General features: G+C 38.7%; 1 protein-coding gene across 1 annotated transcript; it reads right to left on the bottom strand.

Moving 5' to 3' along the window:
* Positions 1-7,037: 7,037 nt before the first annotated feature.
* Positions 7,038-7,937, bottom strand: LOC133392114 (uncharacterized). The gene is made up of 2 exons (XM_061650825.1): positions 7,894-7,937; positions 7,038-7,669 (listed from the first exon to the last, which is right to left on the bottom strand). Exons 1-2 carry the CDS (start codon positions 7,935-7,937, stop codon positions 7,246-7,248), a joined length of 468 nt encoding a protein of 155 aa, XP_061506809.1. The 3' UTR covers positions 7,038-7,245.
* Positions 7,938-12,026: the final 4,089 nt, after the last annotated feature.

Raw genomic sequence — 12,026 nt, 5'->3', positions numbered from 1 at the left:
TTTCTCAAATCAGGGATGGAATAGGACTGGTTATAAAGACCCTGATAGAATGCTCTAGAGCAGTATGGTAAAGAGGAGCCAGAAACTTTCGAATTTATGTTGGTTAGTGATAGTGTCCATTCTTCTAATCCATAAAGGATATTTGGGACTTTTAGAATCTGGGTAAGCACTTCTCGATTAGCACAATGTTTTCCGTATCCTTACATTTTGAAGAGGTGCAATCGGTTTTTAGTAGTTTGTTTGGTGTCGACATCTTCGACATCAAGATTTGGTGCACAATGAGCAACAAATGATAATTTTGAGTCGAAATGATTTCTATTGATGCTTTTCTTACATTTGGTATGGCAATTTTGTTGTATTTGATTGCGGATAGTCTTTCTGGGTGACGTTTATGAGAAATATTAAATATTTAACATTTGCCTGGTGATATATCATGTCCCGTTTTAGTTGTCTATTTTTGTAGGGAATTTTGTATTCCGGACTGAAGTTCTTTCCTACATTCGATTGCAGATTTGGACATGGCTACTAAACCGGGGTAAGGATGCTTGGGGCAAATGACGAGTGCTAGCGGTTCCGTTCGCACGGGAAGTGTATCTTTACTACTGTTTTCGATCAAACCGCCGAACACGCCTAGTTTCAGTGGAAATCTCGAACACCGCAATTATCTCAAAAACTAAGCGCCGAAGGAGAAACGTTTGCTGGATGTGAAACGTGAAACGATTTACTTAAAAAGGCATTTTCACCCCTTTCACCCTCTAAGGGCTCCACAACAGGGGAGCAGGAGTGGGGGGGGGGGGGGAGGATTGTGGATTGAAGGGGCAGTTCGACCCCAAACTTCACTTCTGCATCCTTGCTCTGTGTGCACCCAGTATCCTCCTTACCCATGCCCGGAAGGTCTACCCAGTTGCTTATTCTCATACTTTACGTCATGGCTCCCAAACAATATATCACCCCCTCCGCAACGTATCGTTTTTTTTAACAAATTGCACTTACAGCCGCCAATTCAACACCAATTTGTTTTTATTAATTGATTTATTTTGCGATTCCTACCGTGTAGTCTTGTGTTTGCTAAGAAGCACTTATTGTATGTATTTTTTCTTACGTGCCTTATCAGCAGTTACGGAGAAACTATTAGGTAAATATTCTTTTTTTTGTCGTCTATATCATAGTGAAGAACAACATCGCAAAGATTAAAACTAGCAAAGGTATACTTTATTAAATTGAAAAGCTTTTTCAAAATGAGAAATTTCATTTTATATAGGATATAATATATCATGTATAATTAGGCACGGTTCTTCTAATATACACGGATGTTGCCTGTAAGTACACAGAAACGCAAGATTTAAAAAAGTCACAATACAAATTTAGATAATTTCCCTAGGTTTAGATAAATGTGTTTGATATCTTGGAATATAAGTTGATTTCTAATCTATTTCAAGGGCCTTCCGCGAAACATATCAGCAAGAAGAATATGGAGGGCCAAGCCTCAGATTGATCCATTGTCATATCTCTTGTAAAATTGCCGACTTCCAAAAGATCCAAACTCCTAAGTTCCAATGATCCTTGCACTGGCATAAAGCCTTCCGTGAGAGTAACAGTGGTGCCAAACTATATCAATGATCAATCTCGACATGTATTCTCGTTGCATGGTTAGGAAAGTAATTATTTCTAGTAATTATTTATTCTATTTTAATTATCTCCCCAATGTTACTCTCTTTGTGACTCTTTACTTTGTGCTTAAGATAATTTGCATTTCATCTGTATGGTGAATATTTTCTGTAATACATTGATATCAATATCTAAACTTTGTGGAATCCTAAACACTCCGATAGAAGCTAAACTCTGTTGGATATGCTATTAAAAAAAAGACTCAAACTAATCATTTATCCGAGTAATATATATTTACGTTGAGTGTACTTGTGTTTTGTATGGTGGTTTACAATAAATTGTCTACTACATCCCAGAGTGGTGCTTTTACGCACACGCAATGAAGTGTTTCCATAAGTGCCGCGCTAGTGACCCATAAGTGTTTTTTACGCAGCCTCACGTTGCCCGACCATAATGTGCTAGTTACGATAAAATCGAACAATCATATGCACAATCATGGGTCAAAATCTTCGTGGTGGCATTATTGCATGAGTGGAGTCACAAATCATGGGGTCAGTCGGATCAACTATTGGATTCACGCGCCGGCTCTCATAAAGCTGGTCGAATGCCATCTGGACTTGCTGCAACCACGCACAGGATTGTGCAAATCTAAAATAATCTATTCTCTAAAGGGAACTAGTTCCGGGCTAGGAAAACCACATGTCGAATTCATACTACTTGACAAATGGTATATTTAATTCACATCAGAGACCTGTTAGGTAGTACCAATATATTTTGAAATATGTATACAGTATGCATCTGTATGCAGTGACGGTTTCATATTGTATCGATCATACTACACATGTGCTACACCAACATACTTTAATTCGGTTTTCGTGATATTGAGCTTAAAAATCCACATTATTGCTTATAACACAATAACACCAATAACAATGGATTTTCAAAACGTTTTTAGATATTGATCTTTGTTAAATTGATAAAAAATAATGATACAGTTTTCACGATTCTAAGTATTTCAAAGTTCTGGGCTTCGGATTCTAAGTGATTAATAGACTAAAGAAAGAAGCAGAACAAAGACAGTAACAGAGAGCGAAAAAGAGAGAAAAAATAGGGTAAAGACAGCACGGTTTTACTTTAGATCATTGCGTTATGATACAAACTGCACAGCCTGATGATATTTGGATGTATTACTTGTTTGATTACATAATGGAAACGTAATGGGACAATTCTATCAATCATTTAAACCGATCGACAGCCCCCTCAACGATAACGAGTAAATTAGAGTGCTCAGTTGTCTAGAAAATAATCAAATGACCGCGAATGTTATTGTATTTTTTGTTTTGGTAGTACATGAAGGTATCACTTGTTTGAACTAGAATGAAAATCAACTGAACCCACAAAAATGAAATTTTTAAATGTTGTAATGCTAATTCCAAGATATCAAATTAACTACTTTCACTGCCAAGATCTATCGCAAGATTGAACCGTTTGAGACCAAAGCCTTAAAGCCTAGTTTATTGCAAATGTGTATAGGTTTTTTTACAGAGTTCCAAATAATAGAAATACTTTTTCCATCAGTTTGAATGTTTCGAATCTTTATGGGAAATATATAACGTTGTTACAGAGTTTTTTTTTAAATATATTTAATTCATTTATTATTGTCACAGTTTGCCTTTAAGGCTAAATTGGGTACCCTAGCTTTATTTAAGTATAATTATAATTAAACTAATTAAAGGACATAGAGATAAAAGAAAATATAAAAGTAAAACATGAGACTATTGCAAGCATCTAGGGCAGTAGTCTCCAACCTGTGGTCCGCGGACCACTTGTGGAAGTGGTACGCGAAAGATATTATTTTATTTTTAAGAAAAGCTTATTATAATGCTAATGCATGTTATTAAATTTGTTTCCCTTTGCTTTGAACTAAGTCTACAAAATGTATTGTTCTGTGCCCGACGGCCAAGCCGACCGCGAAGGTGTCAGTCGTTCTGGAGCGCTTGGTAAACCGTCTGCTGCCACGGAACAGAAGGTCCCGGGCAAAGGGGTTCGGGAGCGTGAACGGTTCAACTCTCCTTCACCAAACTACTTTCAATATTGGCCGACCAGGCTAGTTTCCTCTTTTCCAATGTGAATTGGAAGATCTATTCCGTGGTAGCGCCGCTACTGATTTCGGACAGTGTTGTTGAGAAGGCAATCGTATTCGCCAAACCTTCACCCGGGAGAATCTTAGCATGAAACAAAGAAACGCACTCATCAAATGCTGGTGTAAGACTGATTTATTATAATAATATCCTCCTTTTATACTCTAAGCTACAAATTATCTTAGCCTACTAAGAACAACATAAAAATTGTTAAAACTATACATTTAAACAGCCATCTTCGATGTGGTCGCAGCGCAACATGTATACTCCCATTATATGTGAGCCACAGTAAATGTATTTTCACATTTTTTTTTTAGGACCACACACATCATGTTGGTACGTGGTCCTAAAAAGGTTGGAAAACACTGATCTAAGGAAATCGCTTAACCGCTCAGGATTTTTTTTTTTCAAAACTGCTTTGCATGAAGTATGGAGCGCTTTGTAAGTTAATCTTCTCCCTCATTTTTTGTATTTTAATCTGAGTTAAAGTCGTCAGAGATTCGTCAACATGTCCTCTGTAGGACAGTACTTGACATCTTACACTCCAGACCTGACCAAATCTTGAACAAAATTGTGATCAGCTTCAGCAGCCACAACAGTTCCTTGCTTGCTTCTGCGAGCGCGATACATTCCGCTCCGACAGTGGACAACGGTACACAGTTCTGTTTCCTCGCATTACAAGTGATTGTTCCTTTGCTAAGCTTGAATGACATCCGGAATTTGACATTCTGTCCGAGAGAACGTCAGCTCAGTAGACGTCGGCGAAACCTTCGAGATAGCCCACTCCTCCTAGCTTCACATTCAACACTACAGTGTCTTTTAAGCAGCGCAACGCTCGTTTGGCTTTTGTCCAATTAATCTGCGTTGGTCTGGGCTCAAAACCCCTGGGAGTTAATGAAATGAACTTTCTCGGAAGTTTATGATTGAGTATTAACTGCGAATGGCTTATTCCTGTGCTTGGATGAATTGGTTTCCAGTACGGTAATAATATTTTATGAAACTTTATGAAATTTCTATTTGTGGCATGGCATTTCTTTTTTTATTATTTGCACATATCATTGTGTCTTTGGACCGTATTTTCACGCGAACGAATGCAGTGTTATGCGTTATTCTATAAGATTTAAAAAATGGCTGAAATTTTTCAGACATGTATTGGGTTTCTATATCAGTTGCTAGGATTGTTCGAATGCTAACGTACCAAAATGTCTCGCAATTACCAACTTTTTCACAAGCTACGTAGTTAAAAAAATAATTTATGTCGTTATCCATATTTTGCCAGCAACATTAAGATCCAATCTGAGATTCCATGCTTGACTCATTTATCTACATTTTAGCTCAACAAGTATCCAATTTCACTGTAAGATTCAGTTTCTCATTCGTTGCCTCTATATTATGACCAAAAAGTTGTTGATTCGTAGTGAAATTTTATTTCGCAATTTTTCATTGAAATGTATGTTCTCCCTTATTTAAGAGCTAGTTCTTCTGTTCTAATTTCTTGTTCCTTCACTTTTTGAGTTTTTTTTTTGCTGTATCAAATTATGTTTTTCTAGCCTTAGCAATTTCGAGAGAAGCAATGTTTTTTCATCGCAGGAAATGCAAAGAAACTTACAGCTTAATCATCTTGTTCTTGATATTGATCTTCATTCATTTCGCAGTTTTCACCAGTTAGTTTGCTAAGTCTCAACTATTGGCAAAAGAATCAGAAGCTTCCACTTTCTGATACATGCTGTACAGCATATTCAATTGATATACACGAAACACCCTTCACAGGACCTTTCGCTCTTGTGCTGCACATATGCGAAACAAAAGTGCAAGACTTTTCCTTATTTCTTTCGATAGTTTTCATTGTTATAAGTTAGTTTCTTTTCAAGTAATGACCTGTAATAAGACCAAACGTGAATTTGAATTCAAACCAAATTTGTTTTTGGTACATGCAAAAAAAACCTTACTGTAGAGATGGATTTTCAGTAACCGCCTTGGAAAACGGTTCTGAAACTTTATTAATGAAAATTAACAAATGCTCTATTTTCACTCGCTTCACTTCACTTACTTTTCTCGTCCTTTATAACCATTTCTTCATTTAGATCCTTCTGCTTTCTGTCACACTCGTATTCGGTGTCGCTTGCCTGCTGGTCGTTTCTGTTCTGACCCTTTCACCGTTTCCCTGACGTTCGGCAGATTTCGCCTAATCTATTTTCGCCCGGCCAGTGTTGCCGGTGCGTATTTCAGGGGGCTAGAACGGTTTCGTCGTAAAATACCGCCACCCGTAAATTCACTCTAATTTCATAGTTTTCATCCGCGAAGGAGTTTTCATTGGTTGGGTTCACTTCCCTGCAAGACGTCCAAAACAGTAAGCCTGCTCGTTGATCGTCGTTGTAATCCGTTCGACGTACGCACTAAAGCCTCACTAACTCTCGCATCTTTCTCTGGCTGAACCTTTTCTATGCTCCCCATGATGCATTAGTCTTTTGGTGTATTGCTTATTATGATCACAAGATATCCTGTCTTCAAGTCATCGACTTCTTTGAACCATTTACTCTTTCTTACAATGCCCGGGAAATATTCCTTAAGCCAAAACTGTTCGATAATATACCTTGCTAGCTTCCAACTGCTCCTGATCGCTGCCTTGTGATGTGGTTGGTGCTGATGCTAATGCTGTTGTTGGCTTTTTTGCCTGCTTTTCGCGAATAAGTTGAGAACCGTTGGTCCTAGCTAAAAATATCGGGAGTATCGGGAGTAGGTAGGGCTCGAGACTTCCTCCCTCATAACTTCATAACTCGAGAGACTTCCTCCCTCATAACTTCATCCCCTCCGACCTGCCACCTCCGAGTTATGGGCGAAAAACACGAATGAAAATCTTTTGAGACACGAATTCAAATGCCGATCTTATTTGAAGTTTTCGATGGCTTTTTCCATCCCGGTTCTGAACGTTTATTAATGAAAATCACATTCCAAAATTTGGTTCATTTCCCGGGGGCCGTTTTCAAATGACAGCCCGTGGCGCGTCCTGTTGAAGGACTTGGACCCCGATTTTGGGTAGATTCGTCGCAGATTCCGGAACATCCGCTTCAGCTCGGTATAGTCCGGTGCGTCGCAGAATTCCATCTGCAACGCGTACTCGGTCAACCGCTGAAACTCAGCCGGCAGTCCTCTGCACAGCTCGCTGGGCGTAGTCTTCAACTTCAGACGCAGTGCCTCGTCCGGATCAATTCGCTCCTCGGTACAATACCACGGTAGGCCACCGCGGAGCAAAACACCAGCATGTAGGCGAATGACAAAATGTCATCTCGCCTGCACGGTGTATACAGCAGATGAGCGAACACTGGTGCAAATTCGATCATTCCGGCGAACGGGAAAAACGCATCCTATGTGTTCCCCCGTGCGTGGGTGCAGATACGGCTCGGCAAGATCGAAGTCGATCAAGTGCAGCGTCTTGCGGGTCGTTCCGCGACCGGCTTCATTGTCCGGCTTCATGTCGCAGTGAACGTACCCCAGCTCATGGAACGTTTCCGGCCTGGCGAGCAGTTGCAGCGCTAGCTGCGAAACCGTCTTCAGACCGAAGCGTCCTCCGCACAAGTCCAATAACTCCTGCAGTGATGGCCCCAGGCATACCAAAACCAGCACGTCGCGTTTGCGATTCGGCGTCGATGAGTCTGGGCCATCCATGGGCCTTCGAGAGCCGCGCATAGATCCGGCGCTCGGTGGCGAGCAGGAGCTGCTCCATCTCGTTGTTGGCCATTTTAATGACCACCGCTTGTTTGGAGCGAGCATGGCTGCCCACCAACACCGTACCGCAGCCACCAGTATCGAATTCGCCTTGAATCCTATAGGTGGAGAGATTCACCATCACCACGGACTCTTTTGAACTGGACTTGGACGCATGGCCCTCCCTAATCGACATCTTCGATTCGTTTAGCCACCTGCGAAATGTAACCAGAAACAAAAGCGGAATAAATTTCTCGCAAAAACACACAAAAAACCGTTAAAAGTGAGAGCGAGAAAAAGCACGTCACCTTGCGTTTACACGTAGTGAGGATATAACTGGATGCATCCTGGATTATTAGTACTTTTTACCCTAAGTTTGTTTAAAGTTCAACCATTCATTTTGCCAGGTCTGATAGATGGTATTCTCTGTCCAACTTACCACGTTCTTTCTCGATACAGCATTTGCGTTCCGTTTGCGTCCATCATTTGCTGCCGTGTCTGCGTCTTTATTCCCTTTTTTCTCAATGGCTTCGAATTCAACATAGGTTGTTCTTGTAGAAGCTGGAAGCTTTTGCAGGATCTGAACATACGGGTATTTAGGATTTCTTGGCTCGAGCGCTGCCAATACACTAGCGCTATTTGTAAAAATAACATTAGGTTTGGTGGAAATTGTTGCTTTTGCTGTTGCTTTAATTATGACAAGCGCTTCTGCTCAAAAGATGCTGCTGTAATTGTTGGAAGCTACTAGTTTTAACGAGTGGAAAATACCGACTGATTTATTCTCTAAGTTGACTAAAGCCTACTACACTCCGTTCAAGCTAGCTCGGTTGCTATGATCACAACACTCCTCCTCAATCTCGGCTGGCTCTAAACCAAGTCGTAGGCGCATCTGCTCCATCTTAACGCGAGCTAAAGGTTTTGGTAAAACATCCACTATCATTTGTTCGCTGGGACAATAGTGAATGTCCATTACACCATTTTGCACTGACTCCTCAACAAAATTGTATCTGGTGTCGATGTGCTTCGTCCTGTTACTACCACTGACAGATTTCAGCATTGCTATGCATCTCTGATTGTCTTCATGCACTATTATCGGAGTCGGAACTGGATCATCGATGTCTATTGGCAGTAGTGCAAACAACCAGCTTATTGTATGATTAGGAACAGAATGAATTTATTTCAGATAGAAATTTTCCGGATAGAACTTAATGATACAATTTTCACGATTGTAAGTATTTCAAAATTCTGGGCTTCGGATTCTAAGTGATTAATAGACAAAAGAAAGAAGCAGAACAAAGACAATAACAGAGAGCGAAAAAGAGAGAAAAAATAGGGTAAAGACAGCACGGTTTTACTTTAGATCATTGCGTTATGACACAAACTGCACAGCCTGAGGATATTTGGATGTATAACTTGTTTGATTACATATTTGAAACGTAATGGGACAATTCTATCAATCATTTAAACCGATCGACAGCCTCCTCAACGATAACGAGTAAATTAGAGTGCTCAGTTGTCTAGAAAATAATCAAATGACCGCGAATGTTATTATATTTTTTGTTTTGGTAGTACATGAAGGTATCACTTGTTTGAACTAGAATGAAAATCAACTGAACCCACAAAAATGAAATTTTTAAATGTTGTAATGCTAATTCCAAGATATCAAATTAACTACTTTCACTGCCAAGATCTATCGCAAGATTGAACCGTTTGAGACCAAAGCCTTAAAGCCTAGTTTATTGCAAATGTGTATAGGTTTTTTTTATAGAGTTTCAAATAATAGAAATACAGTGAACCCTCTCTTATTTGAGAGTCCCCGGAACCGTCAAATAAGAGGGGTTTTCAAATTAGAGAGTTTCTTCTTGGCAATGGTAATTTGATCATGAAAAAAATATCCACATCTCCTATGGGATCGCTTATTATTATTATTTGAAATAATTGATTTCGTTGTCGTCAAAATGGTAAAAAATTTGATTAGGACCATTTTAAAGGTAGGAACTAATAATAAAATTACTATCGAAATATGAGACTGTTGTCCAATTATAATTGTTTTAATGATGGTTATAAACCTTAGGTTGGTGTTTTTAAAATCATTACTAAAATAATACAGGAAAAAATGTAAAATCCCAATAAAATCAACATGTGTTGAAATTTATTTTATGATAATTAATGAACTTTTATGAATTCTTGTAAAGCTCTTCTATTATAAGAAAAAAGTGATTAAATAGGTAGTTATGAATTGTTCGTTATATTGCATTTCCATAGCTTGGTAAATCATCACGGGAAACTGTGCGAAGGAATTTTATATGTTTTCATAAAAAAACGTTGCACATTGTAATAGTGGTGGAAAATTTCTGGAGGAACTTCACAAGTATTTTGCAAAGTATTGGTCATAAACATAAGATTTTCAGTTACAGATTGAACAGTGATAGGCAATGGTTCTACATTTTCTGACTCGTCATCTTCTGTATCCATATTTGCATTATTTAGCTCTGCATAATTTAATTGAGGTTCTGTGTTTGTAACGGACTCCAGAATATCCAAATCTGTCGGCATTTCGTAGCAAACTAACGATTCGTCGATGTTTAGATAATCGATTGCACAACAATTAGGATCCAGTTCCATTATAGCTTTTTCTAAACTCGTATCTGTTTCCAAATTATGATCAATATATTGGTGATCTTCAAGGGTCACTTCATTATTATTGAATGCCACAAATCCGGCTTTTCTAAAGCAATGCTCGATTGTCTTCGGCTTAACGTCTACCCATACGTTTGCCACAATCTTGATTGCTTCCAAAACTGTTACTTCTGATGGACTCTGAAAAAATAAGAATAATTTGGTTATATTAACTCATTACAAATCATTAAACGCTTACTTTTTCCTCTTCCAATTCTTGCAATCGCTTTCTAACTAAATTATTTCGATAGTAGTGTTTCAAATTTTTGATCACACCCAAGTCCAATGGCTGGAGAACAGATGTTGTGTTCGGTGGAAAATATTCAAGTTTATTGAAATCCAACCTATCTTGAATGTTCTTTGGGTGAGCTGGGCAATTGTCTATGAATAAAATAACATGCCTCTTCTGTTCTCCAAATTTTTCATCCAACTCCAACAACCATTTCTCAAATATAGCTGTGGTCATCCACGCTTTTGAATTGCTTTCATATAGGACTGGTAATGAATGGCAGTTTTTCATACATCTTGGATTTCGGCTTTTGCCAATAACTAGCAAGGGTAGCTTTTCACTGCCGTCCATATTCGTAGCACACAATATGGATAATCTTTGCTTTTGTAAGACATTATATTTTATTTTCTGCACAAAGCTACAGCATACCGCACAAGTCCTATCTTGCTGACTTCTAAGGCACTGGTCTAATCTTGTTGCGCGCAACATTGTTGCTGGCAAAATGTATGGATTTTGACAGCCCGCGCAACTTTGTTGTCAGCCAAATTCAAACCAATTTGATTTTTGTCTGGCAACATTTTCTATTTACCTTGGTCATGGTAATCGGGTGTATGAAATGACACAGCAGCAGTGTGCGTTTTGTTGACATCCGCTAAATTTGGATTTTAAGCATTTATAATACATTTTTTGGTGTATATTTCATTCTTTCAACACTTTATTCAACAAGTGAATGATAAAAAATAATCTCTGAGCTGTTAATTGGCAATTTTTTTACGCTAAACAATGTCAAAGCGAAATGTTGCCAGCAACATTCATAGACCACCTCAGCGATATGTTGCCGAGCAACAATGTTGCGCGCAACAAGATTAGACCGCTGCCTAAACATCGTCTATCTGCCCATCTGACGTTTTCACCAGTGTCAAAAGTGACACACAAACTAAGGTTATTAAAGTGTGACGTGTGTAGCGAGGTTTATATAACTAGCGAGCTAAATTCAATGTTTACAGCTCGGCCGTTCCTGACAGTAAATTGTCCTCAATTTGTTTCTATAGTGTTGCTGGGGGTTTCAGTTAAAGGGTCACAATTCACCGCAATCCACGATCTCAACTTGTCTGACTCTAAAATGCTATCATATGGTATCTGACTTTGTTTAAAACCATCGACATCACGAATTACGTAGCGATCATGTGGCAATCGTTTATGTATGACATATGGTCCTTTAAATTTAGCTACAAGTTTTTTATTTGTATTGGGAGTATTATCTATGTTACGGATGGCTACTAAGTCTCCTTCTTCAAACTCTAGAGCAGGGCGATGTTTCTTACAAAACTGGTTCATGTTTACTTGTTGTGACTTGATTATGTTTTCTGAGGCCTCAGAACGTATTTTTTCAAAATTTCTAGGGTATTCAATACTTCCATCAAGATATTCTGTCAACTCATCAATGACGGTGCCGCGCTGTTCAACACCAAACAAAAGAATGGATGGAACATTTTTTGTTAACGAGTGCACAGTGTTATTCAATGAATATTCTACCATTTGTAATTTTGAGCTCCAATCGGCGTGATCTAAAGGATCAGAAATTTTGCTTAAAATTGGTCTTATTACTCTATTTACTCTTTCCACTTGACCATTTGCTTGAGGAGAAGAAACAGCAGTAAGAA

This window comes from Anopheles gambiae, chromosome 2 (genome assembly GCF_943734735.2).
Source record: "Anopheles gambiae chromosome 2, idAnoGambNW_F1_1, whole genome shotgun sequence".
In the NCBI taxonomy this organism is placed as follows: domain Eukaryota; kingdom Metazoa; phylum Arthropoda; class Insecta; order Diptera; family Culicidae; genus Anopheles; species Anopheles gambiae.
This window is presented reverse-complemented; position numbering and strand designations above follow the sequence as displayed.

What these genes read in the sequence shown, in the direction of transcription:
- LOC133392114 (XM_061650825.1), bottom strand. Translation starts at nt 7,937, where the DNA reads ATGGACGCAAACGGAACGCAAATGCTGTATCGAGAAAGAACGTG. An exon ending in CTGTATCGAGAAAGAACGTG is followed by an intron (nt 7,670 to 7,893) that starts GTAAGTTGGACA and finishes TACATTTCGCAG; the next exon opens with GTGGCTAAACGAATCGAAGA.